Source organism: Haliotis rufescens, unplaced genomic scaffold, assembly GCF_023055435.1.
Source record: "Haliotis rufescens isolate VD_foot unplaced genomic scaffold, xgHalRufe1.0.p SCAF_28, whole genome shotgun sequence".
NCBI lineage: Eukaryota > Metazoa > Mollusca > Gastropoda > Lepetellida > Haliotidae > Haliotis > Haliotis rufescens.
Window position 1 is genome coordinate 982835 of NW_025963979.1, and position 25474 is coordinate 1008308.

The window sequence follows — 25474 nt, forward strand, 5'->3', positions numbered from 1 at the left end:
CTATTCTTTTGGGTAGACATGTCCACCGCCACCACGATCATGTTGTGGAACGGTCGTCTGAATTCTAAAGGTGGACCAACATGGACAGACATGGACGTGATGTAGGAATGCCTACGTGATATACTTTGTGTCTCCATGCAAACGTGATGACTACAAACATTGTTGTTGTTGGTTTTCTTTATAGACATACGTCGTGTTGTCACTCGTTAATCCATGCCGAGGTGTTGGCACTCGTGTATGCCTGTGTGGCGTTGTTTTTTTTTACTCGTGTCTCGATGCAAACATGGTGCCACTCGTGACTACAAACAGACGTTTATAGAGGTATAGATCGATAGACATACGTGACGTTGTCACTCGCTCATCCACGCCTAGGTGTTGGCACTCGTGTATGCATACATGCATGCTGCCATTCGTGTCTCCATGCAAACGTGGTGTCACGCACGTCTTCAAACAGACGTTTATATACATAGATATATATATATATTAATATTTATATGGATAGAGAGAGATCAATAGACATACGTGGTGTTTTACTCGTAGGCGTGTGATTTATAGTCTGGAAGGTAATTTAAGGTACTGACATTTACTACAATATCTGAAAAACTATTGGACCTACTCCAGTCAAAGTTGGTATGAAATTATTAAACAGTCATACATAACTGGATATTTTATTTAAAGACAATCGGTAATTGGGCACGCATGAATACAGTGTTAGCGTTTGGCGTCTCAAGGTGCGTGATTCCTGTGCACCCTTTCGAGTTGAGTTGATTGGTTCAACTGTGTCATATTGCCCTGTGATGCAGGGGTAGCATTATGCAGATGGCTGTTTCAATGAATGTTCGTTCCACCCGTGACGAACAGGTCTGGTTGTTGATGAAATATAGAGATAGCTGAAAAGACAGATTTTTTATTCATGCACCGATTGTCTTTAAATGTAATATCCAGTTATGTATGACTGTTTAATAATCTCATACCAACTTTGACTGGAGTAGGTCCGATAGTTTTTTCAGATATTGTAGTAAACGTCGGTACCTTAAATTACCTTCCAGACTATACCCGTAGACGTGTACATCCAAGAGGACGGGGAGGATGTGAGTTCTTTTGGATTGTTGTTTGTGTTGGCAAAGCAATGATCAAAACGTTTCTTTCGGGAGAGATGGGTGGCCCTCAAAAGGACCGTTTGGAGAAGGGGAAGAGGAAAAAGCAGGAACGGGAACCAGAAACGGGAAACGGGAACAGGAACGGGAACGGGAAACGGAACGTCATCTTAGGAAGCTTGAGGTAGGCGCAGTGAGGGGACTGCTTGTAGTGTTCCAGCCAAGGATAGTTGTGGGTCGCTGATTGACACGACATGATGCGCACTGATTGGTCCCAAACGCGGCGCACTGATTGGTCCGTTCCGCTGCCCGGCTTGAGCCTTGACCTTTTTCCAAAACGGACCGACCCTTGTGTTTCTTTTCCATAGGAAATGGATTTACCATGGGAGAGAAAGCAATTTTTTTCAATCCCCACGCACATGAACCAACAAAACAAAAACCACAGGATGAGGGGGCGTCCCTGTGATTTTTGTGAACAGGAAACTTTGTCACTAGGAGTGAACAAGACACTCTGCTCTTCTCTTCCATGCTTCTTCGGACAACAGATGCCTGTGTCTGTATACACACAAGTATTCACAGGGGACTTTGCCATGCTTCAGATGTTCTTTCCAGGGTTTGTCTGTGGCTTCCCATTGGCAGAGTGTCACACCGCAGCAATAGCAGATAACACACTCACCTCGTCCTTTGATAGAAATAGCCAGCCATGGCCATATCATAAGGAATGTGCCCCATCTGTTTAGGCCATGTTTGAAAAGACCGCAGACGTTTTTGAAATGAATCATAGCCAGGATGAGGATGACTCAAGGTGTAAGAAGGAGAAGGTCGTGCCTCCAGAATGTCATCGAGTTGCCATGTCCATAAAGAGTGTGTGTTTTCTCCCTTGTTCTCTCACCTTTTCAGACACCCACTCAGTATTGGGGACATCTTGGGATGGTGGCATGGCATTCATAGACCGTCTTTGCCCCATGATGGCTGTGACTCAACTGAAGGAAGGTCAGTGGGTTTGCCTGCTTTTATGAAAGTCTCCTCTCCTCATCTCATAGGTTCAGCACATACACGATGGGCATCTCGGATCTCGAAGGAGGGCATGTACGCGATGGTCTTGCAACGTGGTGGGTTCTTGGGTTCTTGGGTGGCATCTTCATAGGCTTCAAGCAGAAAAGGAACTTTGACTGGAAACACCTGACGAGCCAGACTGTCGATCTGCAATGCATCTCTCGGATTTTTAAAGAGGACCATGTAGTGAGCATTCAGACTAATGGTGCGATGTTTAGGTGATTGGGCAAACAAGTTCTGAGTGAGATACAACATTGATGTGTTTCGGTGATGACTTTTCTTGGTAAACCATTGCAGCACTTCCGTTTCTTCTTCTTTCGTATTGTCGCCCAGCAAATCATCGATGACCAGCCAATGCGGGAGTAGTATAGATGATGGGGCTTCTGGACCACTTCCACTATTCCATACTTTTTTTCCACTAGAGCAATAGGATGTGCACAAAGCATACAACTGTGCCCAACGAATTCCCAATTGAACATTTGTGCCCAACCATAGTATAGAACAAAAAATGGAAGAAGGGAAATATACAACTATGGAGAGCATGGGCATACGTTCAGAAATGTCTGTGTTCCAACATATACTAGTGGAGAATGCATACGAAGACAACTTGCTACCAGATATATCCAAGGTAGACTATTTGGAAGGAAATCTGGGCAGAACACATCTAGAACCTTTGGATGGCCTGCCAACATTTGTAGACGATATGTATGTATTTGGCTATCTAGAAGAAAACGATATAGTATCTCTACAAGGATCTGTGTCTTGTACAACTTGAGAAAATGGATCTGCAAAACGTATACTACAAGAAATACAAATATCAACGCTGAAAGTTTACGGATGTCGCGTGCATGCTACTATTGCAAATACAATTTCCTATATAGGAGGCCTTTGGAGCAAAATAAGAGACAAAATACAACGAATACAAAAACAAACAGAATACAAAGCAAAGAAAAAATGGATGGAAAGATTTTCCAACAAAGAACCCAAAGGTATATTTGTGTGCGAAATAGATGTCTCCGAGTTGGCCCTAGAGGAAACACAAAAGGGGTTGGATGCACTACACACGCAACTATATTCCTTCGGTTAGGAGATATATTCCATAGACTATACTAGAGACTTTTCTGGTGTAGTAGATAGGAAAAAACTAGTGGAATACCTACAAAGCGAGGGATACTTTCTACAAGGTATACAATACGATTGTGGAGAAAGAGAAGGAACAATTCTAGACAATACAGCGTCTGTAGAAGACCATGTATGTACTTGGGTATACAGTAGGAAGAGTAGAACATTTTCCACGAAGATATACAACAAAGTTGTTGAATCCAATAGGAGCACATCTTTGCGAATACATAGATTGTTCAAATAGACACCTACGAAAAACATTTTTGCATCCAGACATACAGAAAAGAGGTTGTTCTCAAATAGAAGTATCTGTGTATGCACCAGACGAAGTCATAGGACCTTGGGTTGTAGACGAAATTCTAGAGTTGGTATCCCCCAAAGAAGAACCACTATTTCTCGAACAACCACCAGAAAACCAATGGAGAAACTTGGCAAAGAAATTGGATAGATGTTGTATAGTCGCCTCTAGACCTCTCAGGAAGATATTTGCAGCATGGTATGCACACAAAAACTAGAAGAATAGCAGGGATACATATACATCCGAAAAAAGAGACAGTAGAAGATCCGAAGAAATGGGAAAGAGCAGACGAATTTGCAGTTGGAGACTTTGGGTTTCGCACTTGCCCAATATTTCGTATAGACATCCTATCTTCTACAAACGAAGGTGTAGTTGCTATATTTTTGCTATGTTTTTGCTATGGTTTTGCTATATTTGCTAGTAGCAAACATAGCAGAGTTCGATATAAACAAAAATATAGCAAAATATAGAAAAAATATAGCAAACATAGCAGTTGCTATATTTTTGCTATGTTTTTGCTATTAAAAAATGGAATGGATGCTTTTCGAATGCTATAGATTTTCCATTTGGATATTTGCTATATAAACTAGTGTCCAAAAGAAATGATACCAACTTATTTTCAAAATTGATTTTTACTAAGTGAATTGTCAAGTATGAAAACATGCCAATTCGTATTGCACATTCCAAACACAGCATAGTCGATAAAAAATACCGGGAACACGTGATCACTTCCGGGAAAAAACGTAAATTTCGTGAAAGTGACATTTCCCTCTCTAGCATGTTCTGCACGTGCAGAAAAACTCTATAAAACGGCTGATCAGACACGTTGATATCACAGCAACAAAAAGAACACAAGATATGCCACGTTTGACACCAATCGAGAGAGAGAGAGCCGTTGGAATGGTCCAACAAGGAGCGTCACACGTCGACGTCGCCAGAAGGTTGGGCTGCGCACGCATCACTATCACCAGGTTGATGCAGCGGTTACGTCAGACAGGTCAGACGTCAGACAGGCCCAGGAGTGGAAGACCAATGTATCCAACAGGTCCGGCCGTTTGGAGGTGGAGGGTTAATGGTTTGGGGTGGCATATGTGGTGACGTCAAAACGATGCTTGTCGTAATTCGTGGAAACCTGAATGCACAGCGTTATCTTGATGACATCCTATGGCCTGTTGTGGTGCCCTTTATTCAGCAACAGCCTCGTGGACTCCTTTTCCAACATGACAATGCAAAGCCACACACAGCAAGATTGACACAGAACTTCCTTGCCAACGCCAACGTACAGGTTTTGCCATGGCCCGCATGTTCACCGGACATGAATCCCATCGAGCACTTATGGGACCACCTCGATCGGCAAATCCGACGTCGCCGTGTGCCTCCAGTCAACTTCCAGGACTTGGAACGATGTCTCCTCGAGGAATGGCAACGCATCACTCCCAACGTCATCAGACGTTTGACGTCATCAGTCCGTAGGCGTGTTCTGGCATGTATTGATGCTCACGGTGGACATACCCGCTACTGACTTGACTTTGAGACGTGTGGTGTGACATTTCCCATTGTTTCTGTGATCAGTGCTCTAACGAAATGTTCATTCTTCGACCCCACCCATCTTTAAAGGCTTGTCATATTGGTTGTACAGATTTTATTGAAATGAAATTTTTGTACAGATGTTGTGAAAGGATTTCTCAAAAGCATAACACCAATCCTAAACTTCTGGATTGTTTAGTTTTTCTTTTATGTCGTTGCAAACAGGTGGTATCGTTTCTTTTGGACACTAGTTTAGTATAGAATAGAACCAACGATGGAATGTCCAAGAAAATGGTATGCTGAGAAGATTTCGTGTAGAAGATTGGAAGAAATACGATTTTGGAAATGCCAAACATGTATATACTGCAAAAGAATACATAGAGAAAAACAGAAAGCATCCTTGTGGAGAAGGGGGATGGGAAATAGATGGATACCTTGGAGAATGAGAGGAAGAGAAAGTTTGGGGTAGGGAAAAATATGGAGGAATGTTGTATATTGTTACAAATAGAAGAGGGGACTGTAGACTTCTTTTGCCTTGTGGTATGTTTGCGTACTAGTGTTTTGCGGATATAGATACCAATCTATCTTTCTTCCTATGTATTGTTCTCTTTTCTCTTCCTATTTTGCATAGTATTGGTGCTGTATATGTATCCAAGGGAACCAATTTTGCAACTTCTTCTTGCAAAAATGTTCCATATACTGGAATTTCCAATCCATCTGTTGTTTGTAGAAACAGAATAGTCCTTTCCATTCCTTGAAATATACCTTTGGCAAATTTTCTACATGTATATTCTCCTTCCATATCCAATGCTTTTGTGCATTCTTTCCATGCTGGCGCTTTTTCTATATATTGCATGGAAGAATCTACCATTTCTTCTTCGAATTTGTCTATCTTTGTATTTGCTGCTAGTAGTTCTTGGTTTGGTTTTTTTTCTACAACAAGTGGATTGTATTCTATTTTTTTGTTCTCGTTGTTGTAGAACGTTTTTGTTTCTTCCACGCGCAAAGACCATTCGTCTCCTTCTACCATTGGGATCCAATACATAGACTTTCCATATCTATCCAGTTTTGTGTGTTGTGCAGCTGTTTCTAGCAATACTAGTATCTTTCGCAGTCTTTTTGTTTGCCAAATAGCGGGGAAAACAATATACAAGTTCTCTGGAATTGTCTACATTTTCGATATATTCCATATGCCTAGCTACAACACGTTCTCCTTTCCATTCGAGTATAGAAATAGTTTTTCCAGAAAATTCGGACAAGCTTCCAAACTTTTATTCTACAATATTTTTAGTATCTGTAAATGCAATTCTTTATTCTTCTATATTCTTGTATGTTTTTTTGTATTTCTTCTATTTCTTGTTCTCTCTTTTTCCTTTCCTCCTTTTATTTTTGTATTCTTTGTTCGTGTATTTTTGCAATATTTTCTTTCGATAGATTGCTATCCAACCAGTCTTCTATGTCTTGCAATCTTTGTTCTCTATTGGATCTGGAAAGAGTGGATATTTGTCTTTTGGTTTCCATTGCTATTGCTTGGAATTGAGAAATACTTCTTTTCCTATTCTCTGGGATTTGTTTTTCCGGAATATCCATTCTATGTATTCTGTGCTTGGGAGAAGCATGGAAGGGTTTGTATCTGCCTTGGATATTTTTGTTTGTTGTTTGGATGGCGCAAGAATAGTTTTGGAATCTTTTGCTTTTGTATAGCATCGAAGTGGACCAAACTCTACACCTTTGTTTATAGAAGATAGGATGTCTATACGAAATATTGGACAAGCGCGAAACCCAAAGTCTCCAATTGCAAATTCATCTGCTCTTTCCCATTTCTTCGGATCTTCTACTGTCTCTTTTTTCGAATGTATATGTATCCCTGCTATTCTTCTAGTTTTTGTGTGTGCATACCATGCTGCAAATATCTTCCCGAGAGTTCTAGAGGCGACTATACAACATCTATCCAATTTCTTTGCCAAGTTTCTCCATTGGTTTTCTGGTGGTTGTTCGAGAAATAGTGGTTCTTCTTTGGGGCACCAACTCTAGAATTTTGTCTACAACCCAAGGTCCTATGTCTTCATCTGGTGCATACACAGATACATCTATTCGAGAACAACCTTTTTTCTGTCAACTGGATGCAAAAATGTTTTTTGTAGGTGTCTATTTGGACAATCTATGTATTCGCAAAGATGTGCTCCTATTGGATTCCGAACGTTCCCCGCTTTGAAATTGGAAACAACTTTGTTGTATATCTTCGCGGAAAAAGTTCTATTGTTCCTACTGTATACCCAAGTACATACATGGTCTCCTACAGACGCTGTTTTGTCTAGAATTGTTCCTTCTCTTTCTCCACAATCGTATTGTATACCTTGTAGAAAGTATCCCTCGCTTTGTAGGTATTCCACTAGTTTTTTCCTATCTACTACACCAGAAAAGTCTCTAGTATAGTCTATGGAATATATCTCCTAACCGAAGGAATATAGTTGCGTGTGTAGTGCATCCAACCCCTTTTGTGTTTCCTCTAGGGTCAACTAGGGACATCTATTTTGCACACAAATATACCTTTGGGTTCTTTGTTGGAAAATCTTTCCATCCATTTTTTCTTTGGTTTGTATTCTGTTTGTTTTTGTATTCGTTGTATTTTGTCTCTTATTTTGCTCCAAAGGCCTCCTATATAGGAAATTGTATTTGCAATAGTAGCATGCACGCGGCATCCGTATACTTTCTGCGTTGCTATTTGTATTTCTTGTAGTATACGTTTTGCAGATCCATTTTCTCAAGTTGTACAAGACACAGATCCTTGTAGAGATACTATATCGTTTTCTTCTAGATAGCCAAATACATACATATCGTCTACAAATGTTGGCCGGACATCTTAAGGTTCTAGATGTGTTCTACCCAGATTTCCTTCCAAATAGTCTACCTTGGATATATCTGGTAGCAAGTTGTCTTCGTATGCATTCTCCACTAGTATATGTTGGAACACAGACATTTCTGCACGTATGCCCATGCTCTCCATAGTTGTATATTTCCCTTCTTCCCTTTTTTGTTCTATACTATGGTTGGGCACAAATGTTCAATTGGGAATTCATTGGGCACAGTTGTATGCTTTGTGCACATCCTATTGCTCTAGTGGAAAAAAATATTGTAGAGGGGTGCCGAAATCGGGGGTGCCAAAATCGGGGGTGCCAAACAAGAAAAAGTCGCCCTCTTGAACGTGGTCGTGAAAGATCTGTCTCTCGGGGATGTATCGATGGGTGAATAAAAGTCGCCCTCTTGAACGCGGTCGTGAAAGATCTGTCTCTCGGGGATGTATCGATGGGTGAATACCTCACCAAGAAGTATGCGCAATGGCTCGAAATGCAAACCACAGACGATGACCAGCTACACGGTAGTGGGCGGAGAATAGAAAATGCCAGAGAGGGTGTGACTATGCAGATAACGAAGTTCCAGGAAACCGATGGTAAATTAAATATATATTTGTACATTATTATGGACGCTCAACTTAATATACAGAATGGAAGATTCGTGCAAGCTATCTATTTATAATCTTTGACCTAAAGATTCGCACTGCGCTATCATCTGTGGGCAAACGCGTTGTGAAAAACAGCTTTTATTCTAGATATTTATTTAAGTCATTATCGGGATGTTTTCGACCATATTATTATTTTGTGTCCGACTATAAACATCAATAAAACATACCTATCGAGAGATTGGGTAATGAATGATTATGGGGTGCACAGAGTTGATCCGGGTGATCGTTTACAAGACTGTTTACGAGTATGTCACTAAAAAATACAAAGGAGAATCAACCCTTTTCATAATAGATGACTGCAGCGTGAGTAAAGAACTTACCAAAAAGAAAGATATGCTTTCATATTTAGCATTCTCCGGAAGACATATGGAGCATAGCGTTTGGGTCCTTACTCAAATATACAATTCTGTCCTGAAAGATCTGTGAGAGTAGACCATTGGGTAGCCCTGTTTCATTGCAAAGACCGAGATTCATTTGAGGAATGTCTACGTGAAAATGATGTTATTTATACCAAGCTCGAACGAGATAAAGTCAGAAAACTGTTAGCAGAAACGAAGCATTGTAAACTCGTATTAAAAACCGATCAACCAGCTGCTTATGCAATTGCTTAGCACAAATATAGCAAAAATATAGCAAATTTAGAACCTGATCAACATACAGATAAACATAGAGAAAGACTTTGGTTGCCAGTGGAAAATGCTCCCAATATTTGGGAGAAAATTATACCATTGAAAAAATTGATAACATGACCGATGAAGAAATTAAAAAACTGTACGCGCGTACAAGTCTAGTCTGGGAGCTACCATGACTAAAACAATTGGTTCGGCTATGTTACAACTATACACAGTCGAAGCTAGTACGTTTCTTCCTATCCCGGCAGAAAATCGACCATATTTATGCGAATCTCTCGAGACAGACCCATTCATAGAACACGCTATAAGTGCAGTAAGCTGTGAGTTTTATCATAGATACGGAATGTTCTTAGCGCCGGTGACCACCGCTTTAATAACGGCTAGGTATTGTCAATTTTAACATACGTGCCCACTTATTAATAATGGAGAAGGAAATACAACAAGCGAACGAGGAAACACAAGCGATTGCGCCACAAACACAAGCGATTGTGGAAACACCACAAGTGATTGCACCACAAGTCAGAGTGACTTAGAACCCTCGAAAAGTCGCAGCCGGTAGGAAGGGTGTGCTAGCAGGGAGGGCAAAGGCCTACAATACTGAACATAGCCTGATTAAAACATGGGCTCCCTACGTACTAGGGGTTGTTGCTATAGCAGCGGTATGGTTTTATAAGACCGGGGAAGAGAAAACACCACAAGTTCAAAAATAAGATGAGGTTCAATTAGAGTTAAGCCCTCATGTAATGTTATAAAAGCATGACTACTCAAGTTACAGAAGGTAAAATGTTGGTGAATGCAACATATCATTCAGCGGTGGTCAGCGGCTTGGCCATTGGCTGTGCCCGTATGGCTAAAATGATGACTAAGGCCACACGACCCAAGCTAGATTTTAATAGTTGTGATATCGGTATGATGGTTCTCGGTATAGGATTTGCAATGGCAACAAAGGATATGATTATCATGGTATAACATTTATACTAAGTTATCTTATAATAATTAGATCTACAACCAGTGCTTTTATGAGTTATCATGGTGTAATATTTATACATCATTTCATATAATTATAGTTTAGCAAGTAATACTTATCATCAGGTAAAATGCATATATAAAATGTCAGTAGTTTCAGTTATAGCTTTTTAGATAGTTGCTAGCCTAAAGTAATGGGAGCACATCTTCTAGACATACTATTCAATAAAACAAGAGTTACGTCTACATAGTTAATTGATTTGAAGCTTTTAGATAAATGCTAGCCTAAGGTGTCAAGATCCCATCTCCCAGACAAAGGATATGTCTACATAGTCTTATAGATTACCTGGAACTATTTTATTTAAGTATATCTGTCATCACCTACCGGGGTACATTAGAATAACATTACTTCAATTAAGACTCATTAAGGATTAGCCCCCATACAAGCTCGTCTATAGTGCATTAAGGATTAGCCCCCATACAAGCTCGTCTATAGGGCATTAAGGATTAGCCCCCACACAAGCTCATCTATAGTGACACCCTAATCTCTTTCAAAGCATCCAATAAATATGTCAACAAGATTAGTGCCAGTCCAACAGGATTTAGTATTCCCCTCTGTCTAGCCATTCATTTAGCATAGGGCACAACCAATCGTGTATCAACCAATCCTATTCCTGTTTATTGTTTAAATTTTTGTTAAATACACACTGTAGGCAGGTTTTAGACAGAGAAGGGGTTTGACTCTCTTACCAAGCAGACCTCTCTCCCACAGCCCAGAGTGTGTACCGACTCTCTGTGGCACCCTCAGTTATTTTCTAATATATTGTAAATTGTTAATTGTTCTTGTAAATAAAATTGTGATTAGTCCCCTGTGACTCTGGCTCTTTGCTGACTAATTCCCCAAGAAAACCAGCACGTCATTTTGAAGGTATTGTTCACCCAGTTCCATGATAATTTGGCGGAGAATCATCGTTTTCGGAACCATGGAGTCCAGGAACTAACTACGACCAGCTACAAGAACCCATTGGAGGACATGTCCAACAGTGATAATCTGATGGAATAACAAGCAAGCTGCATCTACCTCTGACCTCAACACTGGATTAAAGACAACCAACTCCTCCAAAGACACCAACAAAGGAAGAAAAAGTCTTCAAATATTGTAAGTACTACATTGTTGATTACTTGTCTTCCTTTAATTAAGTACGGTACATACTAATAGGTGTCATGGCAAATATGGAGTCTGGTATGGAAAGTAACTTTGAAAGTGAAATTCCAACAGTGTCTTTAGTTACGCCCCTTGCCAAAAGAGTAATTCAGGCAAAATTTGGCACAAAAACAACAAATTGTTTAGTAGATACAGGGGCATCCATTTGTTGTATTTCGTCTGCTTTTCTGAGCACAGCTTTGAAAACCTTACTCTTGGAAACTCACCCTTTCCACAGGTTAAAGGTGTTGGCGGTGAATTGCATAAAGTGTTAGGTTCAGTTGTGTTAGATTTTGTCATTGAGGATCAGGAATTTTCTCAAAGATTCTATGTTCTGCCTAAACTACCAGAAGCAGTGATACTAGGTGAGAACTTCCTTAATGACAATGATGCAGTCTTAGATTATAGCTGTCATTCCTTGATACTTAACAACAGCACATTAGATAGGCAATATATAAATTTCATAGCCAATTCAGTGCAAGAGATTAGTGGATTAGCAAAAACAATAGATCGGATTTACATCCCCCCTCAGAGTGAAATTTATTTCAAGGTTAGACTATCAGAGACCAAAGAGGATTCCCTCATCCTCATTGAACCCATTGCTTCCCTCACTGCTCATTCTGAAGTAGCAGGTGGTAGAACTCTTTCCAAAGTGAAAAGCAAAACTGCTACATTTAGGCTTATAAATTCCTCTCAAGAAGAAAAGGTTCTTGACAAGGGTACAGTTGTAGGCAAATTTAGTTACATTGACAAAGACTCTGACCAACCATTCATCAGTACCATTAACACAAACAATGAGAAGAGAGACAATGACACCAGGGATTATGTTAAAATTGCACAAGAGTTAGGATTTGATTTGACCAATACACAACTGACTCCAGACCAATGACACAGACTACTTAGATTTTTGGGACAAAATAGAAACATGTTTTCAACGAGTCTTGCAGATTTAGGAAAGACTGACATGCACCAACATATCATTGACACTGGCAACCACCCACCCGTTAAGAGTAGACCATATCGCCAATCTCCTCATCTCCAAAAAGTCACCGAAGAACTTATAGATGATTTTCTGAAGTATGATTTGATCGAGGAGTCTACTTCTATGTATTCAGCTCCCATTATCCTAGTCAAGAAACGTGATGGCTCATATAGATTTGTTTGTGACTACAGAAAGTTGAATTCTGTCACTTTACCAATGTCATGGCCTCTTCCTGTTTTCGATGATGTTGTTGATAACATCGCCAATGCACAAGCTAAGATCTTCTCTACTTTAGACCTTGCTAATGGCTTCTTCCAAGTGCCATTACATGAAGATTCAAAGCATAAAACTGCTTTCGTCACCCATCAAGGCCTTTATCAATTCAAACGTTTGCCCCAAGGTTTGACAAATTCTCCACTTTGTTTTCAACAGCTCATGAGCAAAGTGCTACGAAAATTGCTTTTTAAGGTTGCGCTGATCTACATTGATGATTTGATAATTTACAGCAAAAACTTTGAAGAGCATCTCCAACATTTGGAGCAAGTATTTTACTATCTGAAACAGGCAAAATTGACACTAAAGCCATCCAAATGCAATTTTGCAACAGACAAAGTTTCTTTTCTGGGTCATGTTTTATCATGTGGAGGTGTACAAGTTGATGACAAAAAGATTGAAGCAATTAGAACCTTTCCAGTGCCCAAATCACAAAAGCAGATTCGCTCCTTCTTAGGTCTCACAAACTTCTACAGGAAGTATGTGAAAAATTATGCTCACATAGCACTTCCACTGAATGCTTTGCTAAAGAAGCATTCAGAGTCAGAAGTAGGAAAGAAACCAAAGTTCCAATGGTCACTTGAGTGTGATCAGGCATTCAACACACTCAAACATGCTATGAGTAATACACCTGTTCTGGCGTATCCACATTTTGACAAAGAATTTCTTCTCGCAACTGATGCCAGTGATATGAGCATAGGTTTTGTTTTGAGTCAAAAAGATGAGAAAAATAATGAACATCCAATAGCTTTTGGTGGTAGAGCTCTTCATGGCAGTGAAAAGAACTGGGGCATTACAGAAAAGGAAGGCTTAGCCCTAGTTGAAGCCATTAGATCCTTTCATCCATACCTTGCAAATTCCAAATTCACTGTCTACACTGATCATATAGCATTGAAGTGGCTGAAATCCATCAAGGATGCCACAGGTAGGTTAGGACGATGGTCTTTGGAACTTTCTACCTACACTTTTGACATTATTCACCGCAGCGGCAAAGCTAATGGGAATGCCGATGCTCTCTCACGTAGGGAATATGAGGAAAATATTAACTGTAATGATCAAAAAGAAGAAGATGCTGAGAAAACAGTCTTCTCAGTAACTTCAACTCAGCAAAGCAAATCAACTAGCAGTACCATCTTGCCAAACACCCATTCTTCCACACAGCTCACACAGACAACTCAGACTGAGGATATTTTCACACCTATTGTCAATCACTTAGAATCAGACACACAGACAACACATTGGTCAGTCACCTTTGAATATGAAGAGGATTATCAGTCAGTACCAGTTAATGTTGTCACAGTATTACATGCTACAAATGCTGATGTTACCCAAGACACATCGATTGAAGTAAGTATAAAAGAACATCCAAATTTATGTCACCTACAAAGGATTTGTTCAGATTTCATCCAAATCTTTGACTACAAAGAGGATGATGTCCTTCCACAAAATGAAAAGGATCGTAAAAAGATTCTTATCGAAGCCAATACTTTTGAAATTGATGAAGGCATCCTATACAGATTCGTTCCACAAAGACAGAAAGGCCATGCAGACAAGTTCATTAAACAGCTGGCAGTCCCAAGAACCCTCAGGAATCAAGTCCTGCAATCCTATCATGACTCAGAGTTTGGCGGTTGCCACCATGGGAAAGAAAGGATGCACAACACCATGAGACCTAAGTACTACTGGCCCAAAATGTACAGCGAACCTACGAAAAGTAGATTATAAAATAGAAAGAGTTATGGGCATTGAAATTATTCAAGGAGACTGCTATGTCAAGGTCTCATATAAAGATTATCCTGATTACCACACATGCCATTTTGAAAGTGTTCCTCCCCACCTCATACAGCGCTACCTTGATGATAGCTGGAAGGATCTCTGTAAGTGGTCCTGTCTAGAAGATAATCCTCCATATGATCCAGAGGAAGCACCAATTTATAAATCCAAAAGGGTTTTTATTTACATGAAGACTTTGGAAACATCAACACCTTTTTCTACCGTATTTCACTCACAGACCATATTCCCGATCGACCATACCAGGATCAACTCGCCATATATACCGAAAGATGCCAATTGAACATATTCTTGATCAAAATACAAAATCTCCTGAAAAAATGGTGCAAATCACGAAACAGCTATTAGCTGTATCTTGTTATGTTTTCTTGTGTCCAGTCTTTTCACTATGTGTCGCGAGAACTATGTTGTTGAGAACAAATGGCATCAGCCTGATCATCTGAGTTATTTGTATCACAACAAATTTTGAGCATTGACCTGATCAACCAATCTCAAAAGCGAAGTGAAATGACACAAACCAAACCATAACGAATAAAATGCATATATAAAATATCAGTAGTTTCAGTTATAGCTTTTTAGATAGTTGTTAGCCTAAGGTAATGGGAGCACATCTTCTAGACATACTATTCAATAAAACAAGAGTTACGTCTACATAGTTAATTGATTTAAAGGTTTTAGATAAATGCTAGCCTAAGGTGTCAAGATCCCATCTCCCAGACAAAGGATATGTCTATATAGTCTTATAGATTACCTGGAACTATTTTATTTAAGTATATCTGTCATCACTTACCGGGGTATATTAGAATAACATTACTTCAATTAAGACTCATTAAGGATTAGCCCCCATACAAGCTCGTCTATAGTGCATTAAGGATTAGCCCCCATACAAGCTCGTCTATAGGGCATTAAGGATTAGCCCCCACACAAGCTCATCTATAGTGACACCCTAATCTCTTTCAAAGCATCCAGTAAATATGTCAACAAGATTAGTGCCAGTCCAACAGGATTTAGTATTCCCCTCTGTCTGGCCATCCATTTAGCATAGGGCACAACCAATCGTGTATCAACCAATCCTATTCCTTTTTATTGTTCAAATTTTTGTTAAATACATACTGTAGGCAGGTTTTAGACAGAGAAAATCATGGCACCTCCTACACCTCACTTCAGGCCTTAACAGGAGAAATGCCACTAAGTCTACGCAGGGAACAGCTAAGCTTAAATTTCTGGGCCGCGTGAAAATCAAACCCTCTCATCCAAAACTTAATAAACCAAAACATCAGCCCCAAAAACCAAGCTCTAGCTCGTAAACACCCCTTACTTACCCCAATATCCCAAAGAATAACAAACTACCTAAATGATCACCAAATTAAAAATTTAAACAAAACTGCAAACAATCAAATATCTTCACCCCTAAACTTAAAATACCCAAAATAGACACAACACTAGCTAGCCAAATAAATAAACAAACCGACCCAAACATAGCTAAAACTACCACACTAGCATACATACACGAAAATTGGCCAAATTGGTGTCACATTTACACGGACGGATCCTCAGATCCGACCTCCAAACACACAGGTTTCGGAGTCCATACCACACAACCAACTAAAACCACACAATCCTTCCGACTCCCAAACAACCAATCAATATTCACGGCAGAACTAATGGGCATGGCCTCAGCCCTCCATAATCAAGAATCCAAAAAACACAAAAAAATCCTAATACTTACCGTCTCCCTAAGTGGACTGCAAGCCCTCCAAAACAAAAATACCAAAAACCGACCTAAATTAATAAATCAAATACTTAAAAGCTCCAACGACCTAACTAAGGCAGGCAAACAAATAACCTTCTTGTGGATACCCGCCCACGTAGGAATATACGGTAATGAAAACGCCGATAAAGCAGCTAAACTATCCCTCAAAATCCCAGAAATAAGCTTAAACTTACCCATCTCAAAATCAGAAATTAAAAGTGTAAACAAGCTAAAAATCACCAAAAAATGGCATAACCTATATCTAAACTCAAATAGCCAAATCAAAAAAGTGCTCAGCAAACCACTAACCAAACCAAAAATTCTCCATCCATCCAAAAAAATCGTCAGAGTAATCACTAAACTCCAAACAGGACACACCAACCTAAATAACCATCTAAAAAAAATTTAAAAACACTACAGGTAACTGCCCACACTGCAAACAACCAGAAACCCCAGAACACGCACTCATCCACTGCACACACTACCTAACACATCGAACCGCATTACAAACCACCCTCAATCTAAACAAGGCTCTAACTCTGGAAGCAATACTAAACCCACAAAATAAACTAGAATACTTCAAGGCCTTAGGCGTATTCTTAATAAAAACGGAACTAATAAAACGCATCTAAAAACACAATAACCTACCAAATCAAAATCACATAAACAAACAAACATCCACCATACCCAGCTCCCTTAGTTCTCCTCCACAATCCCATCGGCATCTATTCCAAATCTCAAAATTCCCAGTACTTCATTCCTATGTACCATGATGTGGATTATGCCTTCACCTGTACCATGATGTGGATTATGCCTTAGGCCTCCTCTGTACCATATCCTTTTGAGAAGTAACTGTATTCATAAAGCTGTATTGCGTTCCGAGTGCTTATGTATCCTGTGTATATGACTGAATAAAAATTTTTAAAAAAAGAAAGAAAGAAAAAAAAAGTACATCAAGTGTGCATTGAGACACGCGTGACAGTACACATGTAAACATACACGAGTACCAACTTCTCGGCTTTGATGAACGAGTGACAACAACATCATCATATGGATAAATGTCTGTTTGTAGTCACGCGTGGCACCATGTTTGCATGGAGACACGAAATACATCACATATACATATATCACGTTCATGTCTGTGCATGTCGATTCACCTTTAGAATTCAGGCGTCCGTTCCACAACATGATCGTAGCGCTAAGGTGATCGCCAGTCACCTACTGTCCATGCCCAGGCGGTGAAGAGCTGTGATCGATGCTCGTGGTGATAACACCCGGTACTGACTTTGGTGCACAGTGCCATCACAGACACAGACGTCCCTTAGAACATTAAAAGACTGTTTGTAGTGTAAGAAACATGTGCCTCATCCTGTGTAAATGATTATTCTGTTATGCGTTTCTATTTTTGGCCAGTGTATGTTCAACCCAAACATCGTAAATGTATCACGCAACCGTATTATTTTTTATGAAAATAATTGCAAACTACAGACCAACCTGTTGATTTCATATGTATCCAGAACATAAACGGGTGTATAATCTTTGCCGGAAGTTAAAAAAAACTGCCAAAACAATTAACCATGCAGAACTGTACATACAGTGAACTACTTGAAACAGTACTGTGCTCAACTTTGCACAGCAAGCACCATTAGTGTGAAGACAACTAATTACAAATTTCTCTTATCAAACCCGTTTTTTTAAATGTGCTGTTTATTGGAAGTCATCACTTTATGGAAGCCTTGTATTAAATTGTGTTGAACAATAAATAGCATGCAATAGCAGTAGTAAGGAAACTAGTAAATGGTGAGAACAATGCCCAAAACCTCCCTTTGTGGTAATAGGAAAGTCTGGAATGTGGGGAATGGTATGGCACATCTGGTCTGTTATGGAATGTTGCAGAATGTCTGGAATGGTATGGCAAGTCTGTTCTGCAAGGTATGGACGAAAGGATCTAATGGCTTCAACTAGAGCTAAGCCTTCCTTTTCTGTAATGCTCCAGTTCTTTTCGCTCATATCACTGGCATCAGTTGCGAGAAGAAATTCTTTGTCAAAATTTGGATAAGCCAGAACAGGTGTATTACTCATAGCATGTTTGAGTGTGTTGAATGCCCGATCACACTCAAGTGACCATTGGAACTTTGGTTTCTTTCCTACTTCTGCCTCCGAATGCTTCTTTAGCAAAGCATTCAGTGGAAGTGCTATGTGAGCGTAATATTTCACATACTTCCTGTAGAAGTTTGTGAGGCCTAAGAAGGAGCGATCTGCTTTTGTGATTTGGGCACTGGAAAGGTACTAATTGCTTCAATCTTTTTGTCATCAACTTGAACACCTCCACATGATAAAACATGACCCAGAAAAGAAACTTTGTCTGTTGCAAAATTGCATTTGGATGGCTTTAGTGTTAATTTTGCCTGTTTGAGATAGTAAAATACTTGCTCCAAATGTTGGAGATGCTCTTCAAAGTTTTTGCTGTAAATTATCAAATCATCAATGTAAATCAGCGCAACCTTAAAAAGCAATTTTCGTAGCACTTTGCTCATGAGCTGTTGAAAACAAAGTGGAGAATTTGTCAAACCTTGGGGCAAACGTTTGAATTGATAAAGTAGTCTGTGTCGTTGGTCTGGAGTCAGTTGCGTATTGGTCAAATCAAATCCTAACTCTTGTGCAATTTTAACATAGTCCTTGGTGTCATTGTCTCTTTTCTCATTGTCAGTGTTAACGGTACTTATGAATGGTTCGATTTCAAAAACAGAGTCTTTGTCAATGTAACTAAATTTGCCTACAACTGTACCCTTGTCAAGAACCTTTTCTTCTTGGGAGGGATTCATAAGCCTAAATGTAGCAGTTTTGCTTTTCACTTTGGAAAGAGTTCTACCGCCTGCTACTTAAGAATGAGCAGTGAGGGAAGCAATGGGTTTAATGGGTTGAAATGAATTTCACTCTGAGGGGGTATGTAAATCTGATCTATTGTTTTTGCTAATCCACTAATCTCTTGCACTGAATTGGCTATGAAATTGATATATTGCCTATCTGATGTGCTGTTGTTAAGTATCAAGGAATGACAGCTATATTCTAAGACTGCATCATTGTCATCAAGGAAGTTCTAATCTAGTATCACTGCCTTCGGCAGTGTAGGCAGTACATAGAGAAAAATTCCTGATCCTCAATGACAAAATCTAACACAACTGAACCTAACACTTTATGCAATTCGCCCAAACACCTTTTACCTGTGGAAAGGGTGAGTTGCCAAGGGTAAGGTTTTCAAAAGCTGTGCTCAGAAAAGCAGACGAAATACAACAAATGGATGCCCCTGTATCTACTAAACAATTTGTTGTTGTGCCAAATTTTGCCTGAATTACACTTTTGGCATGGGGCGTAACTAAAGACACTGTTGTAATTTCACTTTCAAAGTTGCTTTCCATACCAGACTCCATATTTGCCATGACACCTATTAGTATGTACCATACTAAATTAAAGAAAGACAAGTAATCAACAATGTAATGCTGTACTTACAATATTTGAAGACTTTTTCTTCCTTTGTTGGTGTCTTTGGAGGAGTTGGTTGTCTTTAATCCAGTGTTGAGGTCAGAGGTGGATGCAGCTTGCTTGTTATTCCATCAGATGATCACGGTTGGGAAATGTCCTCAAATGGGTTCTTGTAGCTGGTTGTAGTTAGTTCCTGGGCTCTGTGGTTCCGAAAACGATGATTCTCCGCCAAATTATCGTGGACTGTTATGGGTGTACAAAACCGTCCAAATGGCGTGTTGGTTTTCTTGGGGAACTAGTCAGCAAAGAGCCGGAGTCACAGGAGACTAATCACAATTTTATTAATAAGAACAATTAACAATTAACAATATCTTAGAAAATAGCTGAGGGTGCCACAGAGAGTCGGTACAACATTCTGGGCTGTGGGAGAGAGGTCTGCTTGGTAAGAGAGTCTAACCCCTTCTCTACCCTAACATGTGGTTTCTGTATGTATTTAACAAAAATTAGAACAATAAAATGGAATATGATTGGTTGATACACGATGGGTTGTGCCCTATGCTAAATGAATGGCTAGACAGAGAGGAATACTTAATCCTGTTAATCCTGTTGGACTGGCACTAATCTTGTTGACATATTTACTGGATGCTTTGAAATAGATTATTGTGTCACTATAGACGAGCTTGTGTTGGGGCTAATCCTTAATGCACTATAGACGAGCTTGTATGGGGGCTAATCCTTAATTAGTCTAAATTGAAGTAATTGCTGAATGTTATTCTAATATAGGTGATGACAGATTTACTTAAATAAAATAGTTCAAGGTAATCTATAAGACTATGTAGACATATCTTTTGTCTGGGAGATGGGATCTTGATACCTTAGGCTAGCATTTATCTAAAAGCTTCAAATCTGTTAACCTATGTAGACATAACTCTTGTCTTATTGAATAGTATGTCTAGGAGTTGCGCTCCCATTACCTTAGGCTAGCATCTATCTAAAAAGATATAACTGAAACTACTGATATTTTATATATGCATTTTACCTGATGATAAGTATTACTTGCTAAACTATAATTATATGAAATGATGTATAAATATTAAACCATGATAAGTCATAAAAGCACTTGATGTGGATCTAATTATTGTAGGAAAACTTAGTATTTATGTTATATCATGATAATTCACTGCTGAATTGGAGGCAATTCATCATACATTCAAACTCATACCGGAGCTTCCGGAAGCAAAGGCAGTCGTCCTATCAGACTCGCTAAGTGCACTTCAAGCCATCAGCGTCAGAAACTCAAACTCCAGGCCAAACACAGTCAACCATATGCTATACGAATATACAAAACTATCGGACCAAGGGCAACAGGTGGAGCTGTGTTGGATCCCCTCTCACATAGACATTCATGGAAATGAAAAACAGACTCACTGGCGAAGCTAGCTCCAGACAAAGCGGAGATACAGCCTATTCCCTTTAGTAAACTAGAGATAAAAAGCAAAATCAAAGCCCCCATAGCCCAAAGATGGCATGCCCAGCGGGACACAAGTAAGATCCGCAGATGGTTATACAAAACTCAACCCAAGATCCACCAAAAGCCATACTCATATTCAAATGAAAGGAAAGTTGAGATAGCCATCTCACACCTCAGACTCAGTCGCAAAAAGCACTATGACAAGGTTTGTTCATCTTGCAATCAGGCTGAATCCATTGCTCATGTGTTACTTGAATGTCAAGACCACGCCCCAGCCCAGGCTCGGTCATCTTCCCGAGGCAAGAGAGTTACATGACTATAAAAGTCCAGTTTCCACTATGCCTACATAAAAACATAATCTCAAATAGAATGTCATAGATAAACCTACATAAATATACATATTACCTGTGCTGTAATATGCTCATAATTATACACAACACACATTTCTCATGGCAAACAATATGGCGGACACAAATACTTATATCTGTTGCCTTTATCATAAAAAAATATATTATAGTACATTACATCAGAGAATCATAAACATGAATGGTGTGTTTATTATTGTTACTTTACTTAAGACATAAATTACATTCATACACTCAAATCACACAAGTATATCTACACTAAAATAATGTTTACATTATACATGCTGTACTAAAACAAATATAACATCCTACATAATGTTTATAATCTAGTATTAAAACTAACCTTTGGAGATGTATAGTGAAGATGAAGCTGTGAAAGTCCTTGTCACAATACGTGTCAAAATATGAGTCTCATGTCGTGACTGTCCAGAGAAAGCTGTATATAGTAGACTGACTCTCAACCCTCACAATAAACAAAAGAACTTGCCAGCCCAAGTTCAGCTTGGAGCAATCAGGCTGGAAACTTGTACCGTACATGATCTAATAATATACACAAATTACACTGTCTAAAACCAATACCATATATATACAGATAAATTATAGAAATGACACTGCCACACACTTCCCCCTTGACAAATGACGTCCTCGTCATCTTAGCTTTCCTGTTACCAGATTCACAAGAGCTTCTGATGCCTGGTCACATCTGCTTGCTACGACTCTTGTGGCTATGAGTGAACTAAGGTAATCTGCTCTTGATTTCCAGTCTGGCTTTGGTGTTGTTGTTGTCGCCATCACATACTTCCAACTCGTCTGCCAGTGCGGTTTCATCCTTTCTCTCTGTGACCTCCTAAGTGGTGGGGTAGGTAGCATCCTCCTCCTAGGTCTGTCGTCACGTGTTGTCACTGTTGGTGGTGGCTCAGGAGTGTCTGCTTCAGTCTGCACATCCTCTTGTGCAGAAGTATCTACATCCTCCAGCAACAAGTCGACAGATGGTATAGGCGTACCAGGAGCTTCGGTTTCAATCTGCACATTCTCCTGTGCAGAAACTACGACATCATCTGGAGTACCCACAGTCACATCCACGTCATCTCTGGCTCTCTGTAGGTCATCTAACCTGTGATCCTCATTCAGAGCGACGTCTGTAACAACTTCAGTTTCAACCTCAGGTGGCCCATCAGCTGGTACACCAGCTGAAACTGAGGGTTCTGATGAGGTCACGGGCCCAATACAAATATCAACATCTGAATCTTCCTCTTTATCCTGGCACAAGTTCTCCGTAACATCCTGGGTTGATAATCAGGATGGAGCACTTGATGTCTTGGATTTCTGATAGGGTCTTTCAGTAGGGACAGGTGCCTTTGGAACTGGTAGTGGCAGAGATCCTATGGGGAGCAGTAGATTCCTGTGGAGAGTCCTCCGTTTCATCTCTTTCCTTTTTTACCACAAACACAGGTATCACAGGATCAGGCTGTTTGAGAATTACGTAAACATCCTTCTCCCATTTATCGGCGATCTTGTGTTTGCCATCAAAAGTGACGATCTTTACAAGCACTCTGTCTCCAACGTCCAACATGGCAGCTCTAGCTTTGGCGTCATAGTTAGTCTTTTGTCTTGTTTGGGATTTGTCAGCAGCTTCAGCAGCAAGTTCATACGCCTGTTTCAGTCGGTCTCTCAGTGACTTAGTAAATTTCGACAGGGACTTGGCCTTGCTTGGGTCGATCTCCAGTCCAAAAGCTAGGTCAACAGGAAGCCTTGGATGTCTACCGTACATGAGGAAGAATGGTGAGTATCCAGTCGTCTCATGCCTTGTACAGTTGTATGCATGTACAAGAGGACCTACATGGCTCTTCCAGTCCTTCTTCCCAATAGCATCCAAGGTTCCAAGCATGTTAAGTAGAGTCCTGTTGAAACGTTCACATTGACCGTTACCCATAGCATGGTGAGGAGTGGTTCTCGACTTGTTGATCTGCGTGAGACTGCACAACTCCTTCATAAGCTTCCCTTGAAAGTTTGCTCCTTGGTCCGAGTGGATCCTCTTAGTCCATAGTTGACCACAAAGTTCTTGAAGTATATCTCGGCTTTTGTCTAAAGAGTCATATTTTTAGGGGTATAAGCCTGGGCGTAGCAGGTGAAATGATCTGTGATAACTAGAATACACTGTTGTCCTCCCTTTTGATGGTTCTAATGTCAGAAAATCCATACAGACTAACTCCAAGGGCTGGGTGGTCTTGATACTTACTAAAGGTGCTTTCACTGTTGTGCTGCTCTTCCTCCTAATCCATCTCTCACACTGACTGACAATGTTCTCTATGTCCTTAGTCATTCCAGGCCAGAAGAAGCGATCCTGAATAAGATCATGTCCGGGATGTCCAACTTGGTCATGGAGCCAGTGCAGGACTGACTGGTGACATCTACTAGGCAGAACAAGTTGCTCGCAGGTTTCACCATCCACTGATATAACTCGGTAAAGGACTCCTCTTCGAAGTTTGAAGCTTGAAAAGTTCTTCATGAGACCACACATCTCAGGATCTGCTCGACAATCAATTGGTCTTGTCTTAGTTCCATTCCTCAGATGGGCCATAACAGTATCCAAGGCTGGGTCTCTGGCTTGGGCTCTTCTCCAGTCATGGACATTGGCATCACACTTCTCATCACTTATTTCTACTTCCTGCTCCTGAATAATGGCTGATGAAACAGATACACTCTCCACGAGACTAAGGGTTGATGTCATGTTGCAGATAGCATTGATGGAATGTGATGAAATCTGTCTCATATTCGACTGATCCTCGGGTGTTTGAAGTCGTGACAACACATGAGCATCAGCATTGTTCTTCCAAGGCCGGTATGAAATCGTGAAGTTATAGGCTGAGAGTGCTGCCAACCATCTATGCCCTGTTGCGCCCAACTTGGCACTGGTGAGCACCCATGTCATAGGATTGTTGTCCGTTAGCACTGTGAAGTCATGTCCGTAAAGATAGTCATGGAACTTTTCTGTGACGGCCCATTTCAAACACAAAAATTCCAATTTGTGAGCAGAGTAATTTCTTTCAGACTTGTTTAGGCTCCTACTGGCATATGCAATAACTTGCTGATGTCCTTCATGCGTCTGATATATCACGGCACCAAGACCTCGTGTGCTGGCATCTGTATGCAATTCGAAAGGCTGGAGATAGTTTGCATATCCTAGAACAGGTGGTGATGTTAATCTGCTCTTCAGTTCTGTGAAAGCCTTTTCCTGGTTGGGTCCCTAAGTCCACTGTACAATCATCTGATCCTGTTGCAATCGATGTTTCTTGCCTTTCGTCTTAGGCATCAGCTCTGAGAGGGGTTTCTTGGAGAAGTCCTGTACAAATTTTTTTATAATATCCTGCGAAGCCAAGGAACTCTCTAACTTCTTCAGGACTTGTCGGTGTAGGCCAGTCTCTAATCTTGTTGATCTTCTTCGGGTCTGCTTCGATTCCATTTTCAGAAATGAGGTCACCACTTGACTTTATTCTTGAAGAACTAGAATTTCTTGGGAGCCAACTTCAAGCCACATTCCCTGAGACGTTGAAACACAAGCTCCAGGAGTTCAAGATGTTCTTCATAGGTCTTGGAGAAGATTATGAGGTCGTCAATATAAACAAGACATATCTTGAGATGTAATCTTGACAGGCAGTTTTCCATTTATCTCTGGTAGGTGGCTGGCGCATTACATAAGCCGAACGGCATTCGATTAAACTCATAAAAACCTAGTGGTCCAATGGTGAATTCTGTTCGTTGTTTGTGTTCTTCTTTGAGTTCAACTTGATGGTAACCGGACTTCATGTCAAGGACAGAGAAATATTTCATGCCGCCGAGACAATCCAACATCTCTTCAACTCGAAGAGCGCATGCGAGTCCTTCAATGAACGGTTATTCAGCTGGCGATAATCCACGCACATCCTTAGTT

At 40.1% G+C, this 25474-nt stretch overlaps 1 protein-coding gene across 1 annotated transcript; it reads right to left on the reverse strand.

The window, feature by feature from the left end:
- Positions 1 to 22191: 22191 nt before the first annotated feature.
- On the reverse strand, positions 22192 to 25006 carry LOC124117558. The gene is made up of 4 exons (XM_048402625.1): positions 24841 to 25006; positions 23783 to 24726; positions 22985 to 23578; positions 22192 to 22827 (listed from the first exon to the last, which is right to left on the reverse strand). The coding sequence occupies exons 1-4, from the start codon at positions 25004 to 25006 to the stop codon at positions 22192 to 22194; spliced, it is 2340 nt and encodes a 779-aa protein (XP_048258582.1).
- Between the last annotated feature and the right edge of the window lie 468 nt (positions 25007 to 25474).